General features: G+C 40.9%; 1 protein-coding gene across 1 annotated transcript in view; it reads left to right on the top strand.

Annotated features, from left to right (window-relative positions):
- Nucleotides 1-23,668, top strand: part of PSMB7 (proteasome 20S subunit beta 7) — a 103,947-nt gene that overhangs the window by 26,502 nt on the left and 53,777 nt on the right. Inside the window, exon 5 of the mRNA XM_040324865.1 lies at nt 1,353-1,468. Coding sequence (XP_040180799.1) covers nt 1,353-1,468 — 116 coding nt within the window. The remainder of the gene's footprint in view (nt 1-1,352; nt 1,469-23,668) is intronic.

The following is a 23,668-nucleotide window of genomic DNA, read 5'->3' as shown; positions in this document are numbered from 1 at the left end:
ACAACAAGGGCAGAAGATTTAATAGATGGAAAGTTGAAAAAACGACTGAAGTTCCGCTTTAAGTATTAAAATCTTGGTTCTAATTGGGGTAATGGTTTGTATGTCTGACTACTGGAGCTGAAGCTATATAATATAGAATGTTTTAGTGATGTCCATATACCCATTGTAGTTGATTAAAGGTATACTATCTTCTTGTATATTGAATGTTTTTGCACTAGCTAGATTCTCTGCAGCAATCCCTCCTTTTAGACAACACTTTGTCAATTAGGAAGCAAGACACCTAGTGATCTGATTTCATGATAACTTTAGTATGTTTCAAGTTTTAAAGCATAAATAAAACGGAGGGATACTTGCCCTCATCCACGGCTCTGCAGTCTTCCTTCCCTCTAGACCTGATTGCGACAACCTAGTCCCTCACTGTGTACAGCACAGAACTAGTGGCCACCAGTATCCCTGCATTGTATATGATTGTTGCTGGAGAGCGGATGAAAGGACCGATGTGGGATTGCAGGGTAATGCAAGCATTCCCCTCCTTTAGATCCTCTCCTACACGGACATAGGTGCTGCGAACCATAACAATTTGTATGCAGTGCTATATGCTGCATGGCCCTCACTATTGCAGTCTGTATAGACTTGGTCACTATTCCATACTCGGAACCCTGTGTTGTACGATACTTGCCCTCCTACAATCATTGTACATTGATAACACTTGAAAGTTTTAGAGGGATTCATTTTATCTTGTTCAGTGAACACACACTTTTTGCTAGTTCACAACGTTAAAGTTGTTTAAGTCTGTTCAGTAAGACGCAGTAAGTATCAAACCTAAACACCTGCCAAAAGGAAGAATAGTGTTTCTACAACTAGATATGTATTTTTAGTCTCCTGAGCTACACTAATAACACTGCATCTGATTTGGCTCATACTTATGTAGGCGATTTTGGGTGCTTTTTTTGTGTTTTTGCACATCAAGTGCCATACAGGAGGTTCATTTGCTCAGGATCGCATGTTATGGGCACATAGACTTTTTTTGTCTAAATCATAAATACAATTGGTTACACGGACAATGAGTCTGCTTCTAAGGTTCCTCATGTTTTCATTTATGCTTCAGGCCTTGAGCTACAGACACCTGAATGCTCAAATGTGAAGATAGACATTTTAAAATCATTGGTTTTGGCTTGTTGAGCATTTTGGAGCTTTGAGCTATAAAACGCTCAGGTGCAAGGGGTGATGATTTTTTAGGGAAGGCCATATTTCTTATTGTGCATTGAGTGACATTTATTCTACTGTAGTACACAAAAAATTGCAGCTGACCAATTTCATAATGGTAACATTGTTTTTTTTTTGGCCAACAGGTATCAAGGCTACATTGGTGCTGCGCTTGTGCTTGGTGGAGTTGACTGTTCAGGCCCTCATCTGTATAGCATTTACCCACATGGATCAACAGATCGACTACCCTATGTTACAATGGGTGAGAGCATTTAAATCATTTTTATCTATCTTTCTTTTTCTTAAGAGATCATGGGTCAGATTTTGAATACTAGGTTGTTATTCGATATCAATAGTATGCACCTTTTACCTAGTTCAGTTCCAGTCTTTTTTTTTTTACAACGCTTTTACTTTATATATCACTGGACCCTGAGCAAACACTGTAGCACACCGAGCCCTGCTTTTCAGCTTAATCTCTAGTGTGACCAAATGGCATTGTCTAAATATTCCTGTGGAGAATGCACTAAGGAGATGCAGCAAACCGATGCCTCTCTTGAATTTTTCATCTTGGTGACACCAAGGATCTCCTTTCTGGGGTTCTCTGGACAGCAGTAGACCTCAGGCTGGTTTTATCACATGTGTCGGAGAACTTGTCAGAAGTTCTCAGGCTGATAAAAGAAGAACGGAGCAGAAGAAAGCCACGAGACTCGGCGCTTTGAAGTGTGATAACTTAGAAAACACTGCAGATAAATGTGCCCAGCTTAAACTGAATCAGGTTTGCATCCACTTTAAAGTTATTAACTAGGTGATATTTGACATTCTAAACTACCCTTAATTTAGTCTGCCTACTCTAATATCTGTAGGTATTCCCATCAATCTGCTTGCTCGTTCCTCCACATCTTGTGGGAATTGCATTCTGCTACCAGTTTCTGGAATAAGATTATCAAACTTTGTAATATTTTACATCATGACAATATTGTCGGATCCCCCTAAAATTAGATTTCTAATAATTCTCCGGCACTCTACCTCTACTGCTAAAAAGTAACCTCTGATTATTTCTCCTTGCTGTCAGATAATTTGAAGACATTTTAAAATCCCCCATATATTCCATTGATGATAGAGTTGGCCTATCTAATGAATGACATGGAACAAATTATAGTCTTGGACGTACAGCAACCTAGACAACTTTCAAAACATTTGGTCCACTTTGATCATCTATAAAGATGAAAAGTTCAGACACTTTGTATCCTATTTAATTTTTTTGTTTACAAATTAAGTCGTCGTTCACACTGAACGCGGGTTTGAAATGGTGCCAGTTCCGCTGTACTCAATTGAAATTGCCCCCAAAGTCATCAAAAGTAGTGTAGAAACTACTTTTTTAACTTGGTGTGGTGTTGCACCAATTGGGACAGTGCCGTTGCTTGCAATAGGCTGCGATTTGACATGCGATTTGACAGGTCAAATCGCGTTGATGTGAATGGGGCTAAGGGTGCATGGACCCTATAGACCAGGTGTTTGAAAAATGTACCCAAAACTAGGAGCTGGCACTATATAACCTGCATATAACTATAAAGGGAGCTGAAAGATAGTGTTACTAAAGGTACTTTTTTTTTTTTTTTTTGTGTTAAATCGACAAGCATGTTATCCTCGCCTTCTCTGTGCAATGGTATTGCCCCCGAACCTTCTCTTTTGGGATTCCTCCACTCCTTTGTGTGCTTGCTATGGGGGCACACTGTGCATGCTCGCTCCTGTCGCTGTCTATCCCGTGCCATGCTTCGTAGACGCATGTAATGAGGCTTGGCCCCACCCTGCCCCCCACTTCTTCCTCCCTGCTCCCCACTTCTTCCTCCCTGCATTTGATTGAAATTTGTTTCTGTTAATTTTTTAGGAAACTTTAACAAATCAATCATAAAAATACAAACTAGGCTATTACTTTGGATCAGCATTAAATGCGAAAGAACGTGAAATCTAAACTGTTCCCAAAAATATGTGCAAAGGGGTGTATAAGACAAAAACGGCTGAAGGAAGTGCCCCTGTATGTGTATATATGGCTGAGCCATCTATTACAATGCAGACAAGTCTTCATCCTGGAGCTGACAAATGTCAGCTTGAGTGAGGGAAGGGGGCATTTGGGTATGGATTTTGCCCAACATGCTAATCTTACTATTGGTGGTGGGGAAATAAGATTTCCTGCGCTTATCCCTCTACCAATCAAGATAAACCAATTAATGCAAATGGAAAGCTGCAACCAAATAAGTCCAAAAACAAGACTAAATAAGCAATAATTAAAAAACGGGTGCACTAATCTGATAACAAAGAAATGGAGATTATCAAACAATAGATAATACCTTAACCACACATTAAATAAACAAATGCACATTTATATCATGTATGTAAATAAAAATTATTATTGAACACAAACCCTCTGTGGGGAAAAAATGGAAATTGTCTTTTCAAGAAAAATGTGTCCATACAGAAGTCCAAAAAACAAACTTATAGGAAAAGTTGACATGATCAACACCCACTTCTGTGATGAAAAATCAGCATTTCTAATGTGATCCAGATAAACATGGTGTTCAGATAAATGCTTTCCTAGTTGAAACATGTTATGGAGAAATGCGCCGGGCGGAGCCACTATTTGTGACGCCATCACGCACGAGCAGGCTGGTGCTAACAGCCGCAGTGTTTGTTTTTATGCTGACCTTAAGCTGCCTATTTGTAAGTATATACTTAATTTTTAAATAGACGTTTTAAATGTATTACACTAAGGCCCCGTACACACGTCCGAGGAACTCGACGTGCCAAACACATCGAGTTCCTCGTCGAGTTCAGTGTGGAAGCCACCGAGATCTCGGTGGGCCGACTTTCCTCATTGAACAACGAGGAAATAGAGAACATGTTCTCTTTTCGGCCCAACGAGTTCCTCGTCGGCTTCCTCGCTGAAAAGTGTACACACGACCGAGTTTCTCGGCAGAATCCAGCTCCGATCGAGTTTCTGGCTGAATTCGTGTACGGGGCCTCAGAGGCTTTCCTCTTCTCTCCACACGTTTGAGAGTACTGCTACCAGATTTCTAAGCATTGGCTACTTTGGAGTCACTATCATCATCTGTGAATTGGATCTCTCCCCCTGCCTGACCACTGAGTTCCTTTGAATGTAAACAAGCGCATGTGATCTCTATTACCCGAGATCCACTATTTCTGCTAAGAGGGGAGTGTGGTGAAGGGATTTAGCTGAACACCGTGTTTATCTTGATTGCATTAGAAATACTGATATAGATATATATATATATATATGTGTGTGTGTGTGTGTGTGTGTGTATATATGTATATGTATATATATATATATATATATATATATATATATATATATATATATATATATATATATATATATATATATATATATATATATATATATATATATATATAATATATATTTTTTTTTTTTTTTTAATCATCAGAGTTTCTTATTCAGAATTGGGTGTTATTGTCAACTCTTCCCATAAGATTTTTTTTTTGAGTTGTGCATGGACACATTTTTCTTGAAAGATAATTTCCTTTTTTTCACAGGGTGTTTTGTGTTCGATCATTTTTATTCACATATATGATATAATGTGTACAGGCATACCCCGCTTTAAGTACACTCACTTTACATACACTCGCGAGTAAGGACATACCCGTGAGTGTATGTAAAGTGCCTTACAAGTACTGTACAGACATTTTGCAGCCGCAGTAGAAGGAGCTGAAGCTCCGAGAGCATACCCCACCCTGTTCCGGGGTGCCCCTGACACCCCCACTACAGCCCCTGGGACCTCGACTACAGCTTCTGACACCCCCTGAGACCTTAACTACAGTCCCTGACCCCCCACTACACCCTAGAAGTTAAAAAAGGTATTGTTTCACTTTAAGTACATTTTCGTTTTACATACATGCTCTGGTCCCATTGTGTACTTAAAAGTGGGGTATGCCTGTATTTATTCATGTGTGGTTGGGGTATTATCTATTGTTTTTTGATTTATCGCTATTTCTTTATCAGATTAGCGCACCTATTTTTTTTAAATGTATGTTTTAATAGCTGTCAATAACCTGGGTGCCAAAGTTTACCATGGTGGCCAGGAATTGTCCAGCCTTTTCTAGCACTTTGTCTTTTAATTTTAAATCAGTATTTTTTGCTAGAAAATTACTTATAACCCCAAACATTATATATACATTTTTTTTTTTTTTAGCAGAGACCCCAGGGAATTAAATGGTGATCGTTTCAGTTTTTTTTTTTTTTTTTAATGTCGCACGGTATTTGCGCAGCGGTTTTTTAAACATAATTAAAAAATATATATTTAATGAATTAAAAGAAAACAAGTAAATAGATACCTAAAATGTCATGCTTTAAAATTATGCACGCTCATGTAATGGCGGTACTACGGTACAAATATCCATAGGCGATTCTTTAAAAATGTTTACAGGTTACCTGTTTAGAGTTACAGAGGAGATCTAGCACAATAATTATTGCTTTCGCTCAGTTTGCCGCAATACATCACACGTGTGGTGTAAGCAGTTTACATATGCATTCTATTCTGCATGCAAGCACTGAGGTGAGGTTTGGGGGCGCTTTAAAAAAAAAAAAACTTTTTTTTTTTTTACATTGTCCCCCCCCCCCCCTTTTTTTTTTTTTTTTTTTTTTTTTTTTTTTTTTATATAGGATAACTTTTATTCCTTTTACAATAAATGTAAACATCCCTTGTAATATAAATAAGGGATGCCAGGTACGGCTTGTTTATGCACCTGAGTGCATAGGCACATTACAATTAATTGGCTGTATTTTGGCTTGTAGTGTAAAAACTGTAGTGCGCTTTTTCAAGCTGTGCAAGAGAAAAAACACAGAATGTTGATCTTTTGCGTTAACCCCATGACGCTGGCCGTATGCGTAAATTGCCCAGGCCGCTTGCAAGTTAAAATCAGTATTTTTTGCTAGAAAATTACTTGGAGCCTCCAAAATATAGAGGGCAAGAGAGGGGGGGGGGGGGGGGGGGGAGGAGAACGAAAACCACATTTTTAAGATTGAGAACCGATGCCTAGCTCCTACAAAAGAGTAGGTGGGGGGTGGTTTTGGAGCGGGAAGGTTGTTGGTGAGTTGGGTGAGGGCGGGGCGGGGAGGGCGAGTAGAAGAGGGCTTAGTGAGAGCAGGGTAGTTGAGTGTGGGGTGGGAGAGTTGGGATGGTAAAGGCTGTGATCACTAGGGGAAGATGGTGAGGATGGGAGGGTCATTGGGAGACATGGTGGCAGCTGGTGGAGGGAATGAGGATGCGACGCAGGGAGGGCACAATACAGGGGGTTTGGAGGGCAAAGAACCGTTGCGTGCAGAGAGGGCAGGCACCGTTGCGTGCAGAGAGGGCAGGCACCGTTGCGTGCAGAGAGGGCAAAGAACCGTTGCGTGCAGAGGGCAGGCACCATTGTATTGTATAATGTTAAAAATGTTGCGCTGAGAGAATCGTGCTTTCACACTTGAGTCAATGGAGAAGCTGTTTGAGGGCGGATTGCAGGTGCTATTTTTAACGCAATAGCGCCTGCAATACGCTCCAGTGTGAAAGGGGGTCTTATTCACATACTTGTATCACCACCATCTGCCTTTATTTTTAAACCAAAAAATCTGAGTGTACAATATGTGAGAATACCACTTTATGCAGCCCGGTCTCATAATAAGCAATTTATTAATGGAACACCTAATGTATGACTCTATATAAAGTCACAGATTTCAACGTATACAGTATGTATAATGTAAGCTTTATGATGGTCTCTGAGAATGTATGTTCTGTATTTTTTTTATTTTGCTTGTTTCCCTAGAAAATACAGTTGGAATGTTTTATGTCGGCTACTGTCTAGTAGTAATTTAGGCAACAGATAATATTGTGAGGTCAGATATCCATGACTGTTGTACGCATTCATATAATGTTCCTCTTTTGGGGTTGCATTTCTATATCTGTCCACTAGATGTCACAATTGTACAACGTATCGATTAACACACTTCAAATTATTTTGGTTTGTTTTATCCCAATTGTAGTGTTTTCTAAATACTTTTAATCTTCCATTTAAGTAAATTTTTAGGCAATTTCTGCCATTTTTTAATATATTTTGTTTTAATTAAGTTTTATTTCAGACATAACATACCATAGCTTACTGTACACCATGGCACATATGGTAGATTTCAGGTCACTGGTAGTATTTCCAGGAGGAAGTCAGCAACTGCCCTTTCTGTATTCCCCCCATAACCATTTTCTTTAAAACTGTTGTGAAATGGAATGCTGCTAAAAAAAATGCATTCTATGCATCAAGATAAAAAGCATTCTGTGTACCTGAACCCCATCTTCCTCCAGCGATGTCCACGAGTGCCTCGGGCCATCTAAGACTCTCCCTCCTGATTGGCTGAGGTACAGCAGTGGCTCCATTGGCTTCCGCTACTGTCAATTAAACTCAGTCGATCAGGAATGAGAAAGGGTAGGGCCGAGACGCTGCTCCTGTGTCTAAATGGATACACAGAGCTGCGGCTCAGCTCAGGTGCCCCCATAGCAACATGTTGGGGAGCTCAACAGGAGGGGGAGGGGGGCAGTAACTCCAGCCAGGGACCCGAAAAGAGGAGGATCGGGGGTGTCCTGTGCAAAACCACTGCATAGAGCAGGTAAGTATAACATGTTTTGTTATTTTAATAGTAAAAAAAAGACTTTACAACCACTTTAAGCATGGGAAAATGCAACCATTTAGTTTTATGTTTTAGGTGCCCTGCCTGCAAAAGCTAGCTTAAAGCCTGTATATCATTTTATCTTCAAAATCCAAGAATGCCCATATTTTTTGTTTTTATCTTTTTTATCCTTAAAGTGGAGTTCCACCCATAAATATAACATTACATCAGTAGTTTTAAAAAAATGTCATTAGTCCTTTACGATTTTTTTTTTTTTTAGATGCCTTCAAAGTGTTGTTGCTAGGCACAATAGTTAATCTTCCCACTTCCTGCACCTAGGTGCTTAATGCTTCCTAACCTACACCGCACAGACTCCTGGGAATGTAGTGGGTGTAACTTTCCAGGAGTCTGTGCACTCCCCAGTCTCAAAGAATCATGTGACTTGGACAGCACAGGTGCTGAAGCCTGATCTGACACTGCTTGTGCAGCACTGAGCATGTGCGAGGTCTGCAAGGCTGAAATCCAGGAAGTCATACAGTCTGGCTTCATGATGCCCACACTTAAGATGGCCCCAGTCAATTTCTATTTTATAAAGTGTCTAAATGCTGTAACAACCTAACAAAATGGACCTTAGTTTACAGACTAACTTTACTAGAATACATTAAGCTTGTGTATTACAGGGGTATTTATATTTAAAAAGTGAAATTGTGGCCGGAACTCCGCTTTAAAGTGCATGTCGGGACAAAATATAGTAAATTTCCTCTTGTTTTATCGCTGTACAAAATGCTACAAATACAGAATAATACATGATGATCAACCATAAATCCAGCCAATTCCTAACTTCCTTTTTGATCTCAGCACAGACCAGTGGGGGAGATTTACTAAAGCTGGAGCACTCAGAATCTGGCGCAGCCATGCATAGTAGCCAATCGGCTCAAAACTTTATTGAACAAGCTGAAGGTAGAAGGTGATTGGTTACTATGCACAGCTGTGCCAGATCCTGTGTGGTCCAGTTTTTGTAAATTTCTCTTTTTTTTTCTGTTGTGAAATCCTTAGCAGCATTGTCAGTGCTACATACTGAACTGCAGAGCTCTCTGAAAGCCTGTCTACACAGTATGTATGGTGTGAAAATATATATATATATATATATATATATTATATATATATATATATATATTATATATATATACACATACACACACCATTTGGAAAGTATTCACTTCACTTTTTCCGAATTTTCTTATGTTACAGCCTTATTCCAAATGGGATTGCATTCATTATTTTCCTCACAATTCTACAAACATTACCCAATAATGATGGGAAAAAAGTTTGTAGAAATCTTTGCAAGTTTATTAAAAACTTAAAGATCCCATGTACACAAGTATTCACAGCCTTTGCTCAATGCTTTGTTGAAGCACCTTATAGCACCAATTCAAGTCTTTTTGCGTATGATGCTACAAGCTTGGCACGCCTATTTTTTTTGGGCATTTTCTCCCATTCTTCTTTGCAAGACCTCTCAAGTGAACTTCAGTGCACAGACATTTTCAGATCTCCCCAGGGATGTTTAGTCTGGTTCAAGTCTGAGCTCTGGCTGGGCAGCTCAAGGACAGAGTTGTCCTGTAGCCACTCCTTGGTTATCTTGGCTGTGTGCTTAGGGTCGTTGTCCTGTTGGAAGATCAACCTTCACTTCAGTCTGAGGTCCAGAGTGCTCTGAAGCAGGTTTTCATCAAGCATTCATCATTCCCTCCATCCTGACTAGTCTTTCAGTTTCTGCCGCTGAAAAACATCCGCACAGCATGCTGCTGCCACCAACATGCTTCACTGTAGGGATGGTATTGGCCAGGTGATGAGGGGCTTCCTCCAGACAGGATGCTTGCCATTCAGGCCAAAGAGTTCAGTGTTTGTTTCATCAGACCAGAGAATTTTGTTTCTCATGGTCAGAGTCTTTCAGGTGTCTTTTGGCAAACTCCAGGCGGGCTGTCATGTGCCTTTTACTGAGGAGTGGCTTTTGTCTTGCCACTCTACCATACAGGCCTGATTGGTGGAGTGTTGCAGAGATGGTTGTTATCCTCTCTCCAGAGATACACTGGAGCCTTCAGTGACCATCAGGGTCTTGGCCACCTCCCTGACTAAGGCCCTTCTTCCCCGATTGCTCAGTTTGGCTGGGCGGCCCCTCTAGGAAGAGTCCTGGTGGTTCAAAACTTCCATTTACATATTGTGGAGCTTACATATGTGTTTCAATGCAATCCTGTCTTAGAGGTCTACAGATAACTCCTAGGACCTATGGCTTGGTTTGTGCTGACATGCACTGTGGGACCTTATATAGACAGGCGTGTGCCTTTCCAAATCTTGTCCAATCAACTGAACTTACCACAGGTGGATGTAGAAACATCTTAGGCTGGGTTCACACTACTACACTACTTTCATCCTACTTTTCTCTGCTACATTGGTCCTACATTTATCCTACATTGGTCCTACATCCATCCTACTTTCATGAACAGGATACTACTTTGGTCCGACTTCAATGATATTCAATGGGCCTGAAGTAGGATCAATGTAGGACCAAAAGTAGTACAGGGAGCATTTTCAAAGTCGGACCGACTTGTGTAGGACGCTACAAGACGCTCTCATAGGGAAACATTGAACACAGAGCAAAGTAGGATGAAAGTAGTGTAGTAGTGTGAACCCAGCCTCAAGGATGATCAGTGGAAACGGGATCCACCTAAACAAAATTTTGAGTGTTATGGCAAAGGCTGTGACCGTTTGTGCATGTGATTTTATTTTTAATAATTTTGCAAAGATTTCAAACAAACTTTATGTTGCCATTATGGGGAATTGTTTGTAGAATTTTGAGGAAAATTATGAATTTAATCCATTTGAGTAAGGCTGTAATATAACAATGTGGAAAAAGTGAAGCGCTGTCAATACGTTCCAGATGCACTGTGTGTGTGTGTGTGTGTGTGTGTGTGTGTGTGTGTATATGTGTATGTATGTATGATGTGTGTGTGTGTGTGTGTGTGTATATATATATATATACAACAGGAAAAAATCCTGTTGTACTGTATATAATAGTGTATCCACATACCGTATATACTCGAGTATAAGCCGACCTGAATATGAGCCAAGGCCCCTAATTTTACCACAAAAAAATTGGAAAACTTATTGACTCGGGTATAAGCCTAACCCTAGGTCAATATATGCCTTGCTGTGCCCATGACTAGACTGACGTTTAACATGGGAATCTATGGAAGGGGTGCCCGGGTTTGAAAAATTGGTTCTCTCCCAGCCATAGGTCCCCCAGACAACAAACTTTGCACACTTGTAGAGGAGAAATGGGGCTACATGTGTGCCAAGTTTGAGGTCCAGGAGACCTGCGACCGGCCGGTAACATCGGAGTCTATGGAATGGGTGCCCGGCTTTGAAAAATTGGCACACTTGTAGAGGAAGAGTGGGGCTATGTGTGCCAAGTTTGAGGTCCAGGGGACATACGGCTGGCCGGTACCGGGACCCCAAAGTCCGGGAGATCGGGCACAAAAAGGTGACTTGAGTATAAGCCAAGGGGGGCATTTTCATCACAAAAAAATATGCTGAAAAAATCTGCATATACTCGAGTATATACAGTATGTGCTGATTCAGTTGTTTGTTTTTTTCATTTATTGTTATTTACCTTTCCCTTTAAACCTCCCTTCTTGTCACAGTAGTTTTAGAGTCTTTTTTTTTTTTTCTCATTGTACTTAAACAGTCCACAGAACTTCTTGTGGGTTAGATTCTGTCCGAAGAGCTCAGATTTTTATCTTCTGATGTTTCATGTACCCAAGCACTACTTTAGCCAGAGAACTTTTTTGCCTTTAAGTGCAAATTTGAATTCGAAATTTTAATGGTTGTTGTAGTAAGCGCAAAAATCTTCAACAACTTGTGTCATAACTTGCAGATTTAGAAAGCGTGAATAGATGTTTTTTCCCTAATATACACACACATCTTTCTTGCTTGGTGCCTTGTTTAAACAGATAATTAGGCTGTTTGGGCATTGTAGATTTGCTGTGTAAGGTATTGAGATGATGGAAGGATGTGGCACTATATAAAACGCTGATGACAGCAAGGTGTCTTATCATTAATGAGTTAGGAATCCTAATTAGTCTTCTGGACGCTTTTTATCCCCCTCACCTTGGCATTTCTCAGATTTTTTCACTCCAGCGTTGTGATCAATGATGAAGTCTAAAAGGACTTATGCTCCACAGTTAAAATATCTGTTATCTACATTATTATTTGAAGATGTCAACAAACACAGACAATTGGGTCACTTGCTATTGACATATTTAGTGCTTTGTAGGCGCTTGTATGAAAAAATAAATGCTGCAAGAACGGTTGGAGAGCTAAATGATAATTATTTAACCACTTGCCAACCAGCTGCTATCATTATACTGCGGCAGGTTGGCTTGGCTAAGCAAATCGCCGTAGCTGTACGTCGGTCCCTTTCACAGCTATAGGAGGCGCATGCCCGGCAGCTGCTATGTCCGTCGGACACCCAAGATCGCTCCAGAGAGAGCTAGAATGGGATTATGCCAATGTAAACAAACAGATCCCTGTTCTGACAGTGAAGTATAGTGATTGATTGTCCCTAGTGATCAGGAACCCTCCCTAGGGAACTCAGTTAACCCCTTGATTGCCCCCTAGTGTTAAGCCCGTCCCTGCCAGTGACATTTATACAGTAATCTGTGACTATTTTTAGCTCTGATCACTGTAATAATGTAACTGGTCCCAAAGTGTCCTCTGTCTGCCGCAATGTCACATTCCCATTTAAAAATCACAGATCACTAACTGGAACACCCTGCAGCGCTACCTGACGTTGGAGTAGATTAGGATGTATACTCCCTGGTCCCCCCACCCCCCATCTACTACTTTTTTATTTCCATGAAGGTCTCCTCAGCAGTTCTTGTGCTTTTCTACGACTCTCTCTCCTTTTGTCTCTCCCCGTTTCTGCTTCACTTCTGGCTTTTTTTGGGCAGCCCCTCTGGTCCCTCCTCTGATCTAGACTCTCTTGTTTATTTTTGTTTTGTTTTTTTGGTTCATATATATATATATATATATATATATATATATATATATATATATATATATATATATATATATATATATATATATATATATATATATATATATATATATGTGTATATAATGGAGTTTTTCGTCTTGACGAACAACATGACCCCTTGGCCAAAATTACTATCGCGATTGAGCGACAGTCGTTAATTTTAGTACTATGTTGTATAATAAGAGGAGTCTAGCTATGGGCAATAGTCACCGGGCTCACTCTCCAAATGTGGTTACTTGTGACTGTCTAGAGACTGTAACTCTGCATGTTTAATGTGGTATCTGTTAAAATTACAAACCTTTTCCACCTTAAAAATTGCTGATCACCACCATTACTAGATTATATATATATATATATATATATATATATATATATATATATATATATATATATATATATATATATATATATATATATATATATATATATATATATATATATATATATATATATATATATATATATATATATATATATATATATATATATTTTGCCATAATTCCATCCCCCCATTTTGTAGACTATAACTAAGCTTATTGCAAATTTTTTAGTTTTTTCGGTAAAAAAAAAAGTAGAAGAATACATATTGACCTAAACTGATGAATGCCAATGTGCATGACCACGCAATTGTCAGCGATGCAGTGCCGTATCGCAAAAAATGGCCCGGTCATTTAAGGGGGCTGAAGTGGTTAGAGAGGCAGACAAATTCATATTCATTTTAGGAGACCATAAGGAAAATTTATTGGCCTGAGTAAATGTGGGCATATCGGTGAAACTGAACTGAAATGGTATATTGTAGGGAGCATTTCGAAATGTATACTTGTACAGAACCATTAACTTACGAAGTGCTTTACATATGTATTGTACATTCAAATCGGTCATTGCCTTTGAGCTTACAATCTAAAGTCCTTAAATCACATTCATACATACTAGGGCCGGTTTAGACAAGAGCCAGTTATTCTACCAGTGTGTCTTTGTGGTGTGGGATGAAATGGGAGTAACCGGAGGAAACTCACACTGGCACGGGGAGAGCAATCAAGACTCCGGGCAGGTAGTGCTGTGGTTGAAACTTGAAGCGATGACCCCAGTGCTGCTAGGCGCAAATTGCTAACCACTTAGCCACTGTGCTCCCTGAAATTATTGGTGCCTTAACTGTACTTGGTTTTATAAATAATAAATTAAAATGTTGTTTTGAATTACTCTACACTTTATCTGAGTGTGCCTAGACGTGTCTGTATACAACCTTATAGCTGTGAATCTGCAGTGTAAGATCTTAGGCACTACTAGTCCTCAAGAGATTTGGATTAACAGTTGGGCTGCTCAGTTCTTTAGAGGCTTGGAGGCTGCTTATTGTGACTTCAACACAGAGACACGGTGCAGAAAAATATGTATTCTGCTACAGAGCAGATCAGATTGGGAGAGAACACGGGTAATGCTGGCCACTAGTCTTTTGCTCTATATCTGCTTTTGGCACAGTCTACAGGTTTCAATCACAAAAAAAAAAAATCATGCTTTATGTAAATAAGCGTAAGGGCATGTGTTAGCTTTATCAAATCAAGCCACTTTGAGTAAAAACTGTTGGCTCCCATTTAGGAGACACTGGGGTTGTTTTATTAAAACCAGAGTGCAAAATCTGGTGCAGCTGTACATGGTAGCCAATCGGCTTATAACTTCAGCTTGTTCCTTTTTAAGCTTTCACAGGAAAAAAAAAACCTGGAAGCCGATTTGTTTCTGTGCATTTCTGCACCGGATTTAGCACGGGTTTGATTTACTAAAACTGGATAGTGCAATTTTGGCAACGACCAGATGTCCTATGGACAAGAATTGTTAAAACACAAAATATTTACAGTAAGATCTTTCCCATCTAAGGCAGTTTACATTTTTGGGAGTGGATCCTGTTCCCACAGCCGCACCCACCTGCACAGCAAAAACGTACTGAATGAGTGCGGGTGCTATTAATCCTAATAGCACACAGCACGCACTGGAAACCGCATTGCACTTGCAGTTCCCTTGTGGGCTGCGATTCTGGAAATGGTGCAGGGACCTTTTCCCTGTGTTTCAGGAGGCACGGCAGCCCATTTATATGAATGGGCTGCTGTGCCCACGCAAAATGCGGTTTGCAGAGCCGCATAACTGTGAACCTAGGTATCATACAGAGCCGCATACTGTGTATAGAAACAGGAGTTGCTGGTGAGTATTTATGTGCATACGTGTGAATGTGCATATGATGTTAATTTGAAGATGTTAAAATTCCATTCTGAGAGCAAGAATTTACTTATATTTACTCGTAAACGCATACTCAATAGAACGTAAGAAATTTTGTCCAGGAATACGGAGGTTTAAACATCCTTAACAGCCTAGGCTAAGGGTACTTGCATGCGTGTACTGATGTTTAAACCTCCGTATTCCTGGCCAAAAATTCTTACGTTCTTTTGAGTATGCGTATACGAGTAAAGTAAATTCTTGCTGTCACAATGGAATTTTAACGTCTTCAAATTAACATTATATGCACATTCACACGTATGCACATAAAATACTCACCAGCAACTCCTGTTTCTATACACAGTGGGCCAGATTCAAGAAGCACTTGCACCTATGGTTGCGCGGCGCAAGTGCTTACTTGCTCCGGTGTAACGAGTGCTCCTGATTCGGGAACCTCGTTACACTGAATGCAGCCTAAGATATGACAGACATAAGCCTCCTTATGCCTTCATATCTCAGGCTGCATTCTTGCGTTGGCCGCTAGGGGGCGCGGCCATTGTGATCGGCGTATAGTATGCAAATTGCATACTACCACCGATTCACAAAAGTTGCGCGGGCCCTGGGCACGCAAGGTACGGAGTTTCCGTACAGCAACTTTAGCGCAAGGTTGCTCCTGCTATAGCAGGGGCAGCCAATGCTAAAGTATAGCTCGGCTTCCCGCTCGTGAAATTTAAATTTCACGTCGTTTACGTAAGTGATTCGTGAATGGCGCTGGACGCCATTCACGTTCACTTAGAAGCAAATGACGTCCTTGCGACGTCATTTGCCGCAATGCACGTCGGGAAAGTTTCCCGACGGAGCATGCGCTGTTAGCTCGGCGTGGGAGCGCGCCTAATTTAAATGATTCCCGCCCCCGGCGGGATCATTTACATTAGGCGCCCTTACGCAGGGCTAATTGGCATAGCGCCCGCGCAATTTACGGAGCTACTGCTCCGTGAATCGCTGGGCAAATCGAAATATTTGCGTGGGCGCAGAGAAAAATCTTTGCTCTTTGCCCACGCAAATATTGCTCCAATCTACCTGAATCTGGGCCAGTATGTTTACATGTCTGTGTGTACAGGCACATTGAAAACAATGGGCTGCATTTAGACCAGTAAAAAGAAAAAAAAAGGCCTGTATGCCCAGAAACCTTGAGCGTGAGATCTGAATTGAGCCCCAGAGCTTCCTTCCTATAATGAATGGGTTTTGGTTAACTGAAACTGAATTTTCATTTCCCTGAAATGAACACCATGTGAGTCTTGACAGCTGTTTCTATGGTGCATCTGGCAAACCTAATCTCCTTAGTGTTTCAAGTTTGTGTGTGTTCACTGCCTGTTGAGTGAGTTAATCATAATGGATTACAGTGGCATTTGTTTAGGATCCAGAGTTTCACCATAAATTTCAGTACTGCCCATTTGTTGTGTTAATATTTTTATATTATCAGCAAGACAGTTTTAATATGATATCTAGAGATAATTGCATCTATTACGGAATAGAGATGCCTTCAGATATTTTAAAAGCCAGGAATCAAACCCGATTTGAGACCAGTAGTAAAATCATGTAAATGTAAAATCATGCAATAGTGAGATGCTGGCTGGAATATTTTATTATGGGCTGCATGGCACAGTGAGGCATGCACATGGACTCAGTGAGGCATGCACATGGACTCAGTGAGGCATGCACATGGACTCAGTGAGGCATGCACATGGACTCAGTGAGGCATGCACACGGACTCAGTGAGGCATGCACATGGACTCAGTGAGGCATGCACATGGACACCCTAGGCTTATACTCGAGTCTGTTTTTACCATTTTTTTGTGTGTGTGGTAAAATTAGGTGCCTCGGCTTATATTCGGGTCCCCTCCACTCCGTATGATTGTCAGAAGTACATTAATAAGATATAAGAATGTAGAAATATTACACAACTTTTTTTTTTTTTTTTTTTTATTTTTTTTTTTTTCGTAGTTTGGCTTCACCGAACAAATGAATTCTGTCCAAAATAATCTAAATTACATTGTGATCTAAACATTTTGTAAATTAAGAACTTGGGAGCAATTCACGAAAAATGTCAGATCAGCTTATAATTAGCAATGCAAATTGGACACCAGATAATTTTATATAATAATATTGGCTCTATGTAGTAATGGGCTATTGGTAAACTCATGTTTAGACTTTATAGAAAAGGGAAGGAAACCGCATTCATCCGCATTGTTGCAAAAATATACTTTATTTTTTTTATCTTGGTTTAAAATCTGGAAATATAATTTTGCCTGCTTTCATGGAATAAAACTGAATGAATGGTTTTTGACTGTGGGAAATCTGTACATTGCGGGGAATGGCCAAAGGAGGCAGTGCTGCTCCATTCGTGCAACCTGTATAATATCACTCTGCCAAGTAATGTTTTCAATTATGTTACCAAAAGGTTTTTTTCAAAACCTTTTGGAAAAAGTTGTTATTACTATAACATCTTCGGGAACACTGAAGGGACTTTAGTAAGACTAAAGCCCTGGGAATCTGGAGACGCTGTACAATTAAATACTGATTCGTGATGTGGTGTTTTTTGGCTTTTTTGTACTAGCATCCAAATTTTCGGGACAAGCTTTCAGGGTGTACCCCGTTCTTCCAGGTCTGAGCAGTGCTGCTACTTGGAGGGTTACACACCGAATGTTTGTCCTGAAAATAGGCACAAAAAACAAGGGATTACAGAGAGCATATTTGTTTTTTTGTTTTTTCACAAGTGCACAAATCCAGCTACAATCACCTTTACATAACTACTAACCAGCTTCTAGCTTTCATACATACAGGAAAAAGTGTGCATTTATTACTTTTTTGTTTTTACAGTTGACTGCAAAGCATTGCACCTGTGATTAGTGGATCATGGGTACAATGTCGGGCTCCTGCACTCTTCCTCCAGCTCTCTGCCCCACCTCTGTTCAGTTGTGGCCAAAAGTTTTGACAATTGCACAAATCTACATTTTCACAAGGTCTGCTGCTTCAGTATTTTTAGATCCTTTTTGTCAGATGTTACTATGGTATACGAAAGTATAATTACAAGCATTACCTAAGTGTCAAAGGCTTGACTTTCATTAATGTGTTTGTAATGTGTTTGTAAAGGCAGACGTTTTTATTTTTTTTAGATTGAAAAAAATATAAAAAGCCTTCTGTGTGTGACAGCTCCCCCCTTGCTCATGCTTACCTTAGCCCCATCTCTGTTCAGTGATGTCGGCCGTCCCAGGACTCTCCTCCTGATTGGCTGGGACACAGCAGCAGCGTCATTGACTCCCGCTGCTGTCAGTCAGCTAATGATGAGGAGAGAAAGGGGCTGGGTCACAGCTCGGTGTCTAAGGCTTCATGTACATGGGACGTTTTTACAACCTCTCCTGAACGATTTAACTTGACAGATAGTAACCCACGTTTGCGTTTAGAAGCGTTAAAAATAAAAAAAATTGTCAAAAATGAAAAACGCCTGTAAACGAAACTCCGTTAAATGCGAGTTGCCTCATTTAGCTGGGTTTTGGTGCTTGAAATGTCTCTGAACTCGGAGAGCTTCTGAACCCTTTTTTTGAGTTCCAAAAAAAAAAGCCTCTAAGCGCACCTGCTTAGAAACGATCCTGTGCACATGTACTGATAGCATTTTGGAGTTTAGGGGTAGTTAAGGGCCCAACTGCTCCTAAAACATCCATTTAGCAGCAGCAGTGTACATGAAGCCTAAATGGACACAGGGAGCTTTGACTCGGCTTGAGTGCCCCCATAGTAAGCTGCTTGCTGTGGGGGCGCTCACTAGGAGGGAGGCGCCAGGAGAGCAGAAAAAGACACCTGAAAAGGAGGATTTGGGCTGTTCTATGCAGAACAAACTGCACGGAGTAGGCATGTTTTGTTATTTTTATTAATAAAAAAATTAAAACGAGACTTTATTATGACTTTACGTTTGTGCAAAGAGTAAATATTTGCAGTGTTGACCCTTCTGTTTTAAGACCTTCTGCAATTCTCCCTATCATGCTGGCAATCAAATTCTGGGCCACATCATGACTGAAGGCAGCCCATTCTTGCATAATCAGTGCAATGGAGTTTGTCAGAATTTGTGTGTGGGGGAGGGGTTGTTCACACACCTCTTGAGGATTGATCCTAAGTTCTCAATGGGATTAAGGTCTGGGGAGTTTCCTGGCCATGGACCCAAAATGTCGATGTTTTGTTCCCCAAGCCACTTGGTTATCACTTTTGCCTTATGGCAAGGTGTCCATTAGAGCTGCACGATTAATCGCGGAGAATCGTTATCGCAATTCTCCGGCCCCCACAATCTCACCTGCTGGATTTGGTGATTCTCCGTGTAACCATTATAAGCCGGATGCTGCTGTGAAGTGAGGCTGCCTTTGAGCAGAGGGAAATCATTGGCCACGACGGAGCCAGTGTGAAACGCAAATGGCTCTGAGATACCAGAACCGGCGAAGACTTGGAGAAACTGACATCAGAGCGCGATGCTGTGGATGGGCAGCGGGAGTATTCTTCCCAGGGGACGGCGCACCTGCTAGTACAAGGCAAGCCTGTACATGTCACACAGGCAAGTGTATATACAGTAAGCTGCTAATATATCATTTATATATTCTCTCTGGCAAATATTAATTTAAAATCTCTCTGGAAAATATTTATCTATGGATTCTCTCTGGCAAATCTTAATTTTTAGCTTGTAAATCTTTTAAAATAAAGTTTGAGAATCGTGATTTTTATTCTAAGCAAAAAAATCGTGATTCTCTTCTTTTTTTTTTTTTTTTCAGAATTGTGCAGCTCTAGTGTCCTTCATGCTAGAAAAGACAGGCAAACTTGTGGGTGAGCCCATTCCCTTGGCTGAGAAGCAACCCCACACATAAATGGTCTCAGGATGCATTTAGTGTTGGCATGACACAGGACTGATGGTAGAGCTCACCTTTTCTTCTCCACACAAGGTTTTTTCCAAACAATCGGAAATGGGATTCATCAGAGAAAATGACTTTTTTATAAAATCAGTCTGTCCCTGAAGTTTTTCCTCTAGAGAAGTGTCTTGCTTGCTGCAGCATGCCACACTCTAAATACAGGTATAACTAAAGTAGGAGTTGGAGTTGGCCTTTATCTAAACAAGTGAAGGCGGCCATACCTGGATCAAACTTCGGCCGGTTAAGCAAGAACTAGCTGAATTTTGTATAGACAAGAAGATTAGATGGAAGTTAATCTACTGATCAACTTCTGTACAACTGCCCTGTTGTATTTTCCCCGCTTGATTAGCACCACTGGCTGTAGCCGGCAATGCTGATCAGTGTATTCTGATGGTGAGTAGTCTCAGAATACAATAGCACACTAAGTGTATGGATAGAATCGAAAAACATTATTTATTTTTTTGGGTTAAACAAGTAAAACAAAAATACTAGTCTCTTGGCTACCTTAGAAGCTGGTTACACAACTTCTGCAAATTCTGTCTGCTAGTTATTGAGTAAATGTCATTTGTATGACTTCCAACAATAAAAGTGGAATGCTGGCCTACCTGGACTTCTAGTTGATTAGTTTGCATCTCCTCACTTGTCCAAGTAGTAAACCATTCTTTAATTTCTACTTGAAGCTACTTCTGCTTCTTTACTACAGCTCTAAAACCCAGGTCTTTACAATGGATGACCAATGCTGGGTTGTGTCTCAGTGGTTTATATAAAGAACTGGCTTTCTTATGGTGGTCTGTGTCACATTGTAGAAAGTCAGGAAGCTTTCTGAGTGGTGATGGCTTTAAGATGGCTATACAGTGTGGTCGATTTACTAAAGGCAAATCCACTGTGCACTTGGAAGTGCAGTTGTTGTAGATCTGAGGGGGACATGCAAGGAAAATAGCATTTGATAGTAATAAGCAGTTCATCCGCTGACACCCGCAATCTCATACGGATCAATGTATGTCCCTTTTTCATCCGTAAATGGATGGATGACGGTCCGCATGTGTGAAAGAGTCCTAAGAACCCTGCAGGTTTGGGATTTACAGGATTGTGTAATATCTGAGCTAGCATCTCAATCCAGGAAATTGTCTTGGAGTCTTGTGAGAAGAAATGGGTATCAATTAGGATTGCATTTATGTTTGCATGCAGTTACCATAAAAATTATATCTGGTGCTTGGTCTCCTTTAAAACGATCTGTTTTATAAATGTCCAACCGATTTGTTGAAATGTACTCGGCTACATTTATTTTGTAGTTTTGCGCACCGTGGTGTGGTACAAGGTTAGAATGGCTTTCAAGTTTTTATTACTGTCTGAGGTTTCCTCCGAGATTTTCCCTTGCTTCCTGTCTTTGTGCCAGAATTGCAACAGCAATAAAACTATTGTCAACATTCTAGCTTTTCTCCGGTCTACTTAAAGTGTTAATAAACACAGGATTTTGCATTCATTATATCGTGTCTCCCACAGTACATGAAAATGCAAAAGTTTTAGTAAATATAAACTGCTAAATACCCTTTTTGATCGGCAGTTAGAGCAGTCTTGTGACTTCTATCAGTGTCTGGTTAAAGCCTGTAGGCTGCAGGACCCCTGATTATATAGAGGTGCAGAATTTAATCGATGCATCGTGATTCGGGGGTCCCGATGTGGCATCGATGCATGCAACCCCAAAAATCGATGTCGGGTGACATTATCCCGACTTGCCCCGCCCCTCCCGGGAGAGAGCTCTGAGCGTGTCTGTTAAAATACCTGTTTTGTAATAAATGCTGTTATAATCCATTACGTGGCCACCGCTGTATGGGCTTTTTAAAATATATGCAGCTTCATACCTGCATTTCTGTCTGTATACTCTGTATATTTTGCTCATGTGACACTCTGGTCCGGCCTGCCTCTCTCCTCTCGCATCTCTCCTGACGTCAGCCCCTGCCCGCCTCTTCTGATCTGGGGGCTGAGAACTCCTATTGACGTCAAGAGGTGAGAAGAGAGCGGGTGAGCCGGACCGGACAGTAACATGAGCGGAATATACAGTTATACACAGACAGAAATGCAGGTATGAGAAGCTGCATATATTTTAAAAAGCACATGCAGTGGTGGACATTTATTACATAAAGGGTATTTTAACAGCAGTATGCTTACACCTCCTACACATGCTCTGTGCTGACATTTCCCCGGCTTCCCGTTTGCACATTCCACTGTTAACTCCTAGTGTGCTGAAATGTGCAAACTTGGGAGCCCAGAGAAATGTCGGCACATAGACAGTACAGGGAACTTCACAGGGCTGTTTGTCAGTTGTGGATTCTAATCCCTCCTGACCTCCCAGCAGCAGCCTGTGTGAATGCCTGTACCTTATAGTGCACCGGATTAGTGCACTATTTAAAGCAGAGTTCCACCGTTTTTTAGTTTAACTGCCGACTTTTATTAAACTGTCACTTACCTGTCCCACGGTCCATCGATGCGACCGCACGAAGCCCCGCACCTTTCATTCTCCTCTCCTCGACGATGCCATATCTACTGTGGACACCTGGCCACGATGGCTTACGGCTTCACGGCCAGGTGTGCACTGTGCTCTGCCATTGGCCAGACCCTTTTGTTGGACCTGTGTTGTATCGCTGGTAGGGAGGGGCCACCTAGGGCGAGAGGAGAACTAAAGAGGACACCACCCCCCCAAAAAAAGACATGCCAAATGTGGCAACCACTTTAAGGTAGTGAGGTTATTTTTATTTTAAAGCAGAGTTCCAGTAAATTTTTCGTTTTATTAAAGGTCAGCAGTTACAAAAAGTGTATCTTCTGACTTTTTTAATAAAACACTCACCTGTCCCACAATCCAGCGACGTGGCCACCCGAATCCTCCATGGGCTAGTACAGAGGTATTGAATAAGGAGACCAAACAACAATTTGATACAACATTTTTATTTAACTTTGGTAAAATTGGCCACGGTGTCATCCATAAAATGTGGGGGCGGGGTTACAAAAATGTTCTCAATAAATAAATTAAATTACAAAAGGCCAAATTGGCTAAACTTAAAACTTTAAAATCAAATTAATTTCTGTCCATCCAGCAAAAGCTGGACGACTACTCCCCCCATACAGACGACCCCATGACTTATTATGACAAACTGACAGGTAAGGGTGGGCGGGCGGGCGATGCTGCTTGTCAGGAGATGTGACTGAGCAAATCGCCTCAGCCTCTCCCTTATATAGGCTCGTCCAGTGCAGGTTTTACCTCACGCGAACGGACCTATCAGAGAAGGGGGCTGCCGCAGCTGACCAATCAGAGGCTGTTACTACCCCAGAGCGCGGCAGCCCACTTCTCCCTCTGCTCTATCCCATGCAGGCTCAGCATACTGCCGTAGCCTCACATGGGCTAGTACAGAGGTATTGAATAAGGAGACCAAACAACAATTTGATACAACATTTTTATTTAACTTTGGTAAAATTGGCCACGGTGTCATCCATAAAATGTGGGGGCGGGGTTACAAAAATTTTCTCAATAAATAAATTAAATTACAAAAGGCCAAA

This window comes from Rana temporaria, chromosome 9, assembly GCF_905171775.1.
Source record: "Rana temporaria chromosome 9, aRanTem1.1, whole genome shotgun sequence".
NCBI lineage: Eukaryota > Metazoa > Chordata > Amphibia > Anura > Ranidae > Rana > Rana temporaria.
The sequence above is the reverse complement of the archived record's forward strand: the minus strand, read 5'-3'. Positions and strand labels throughout refer to the sequence as shown.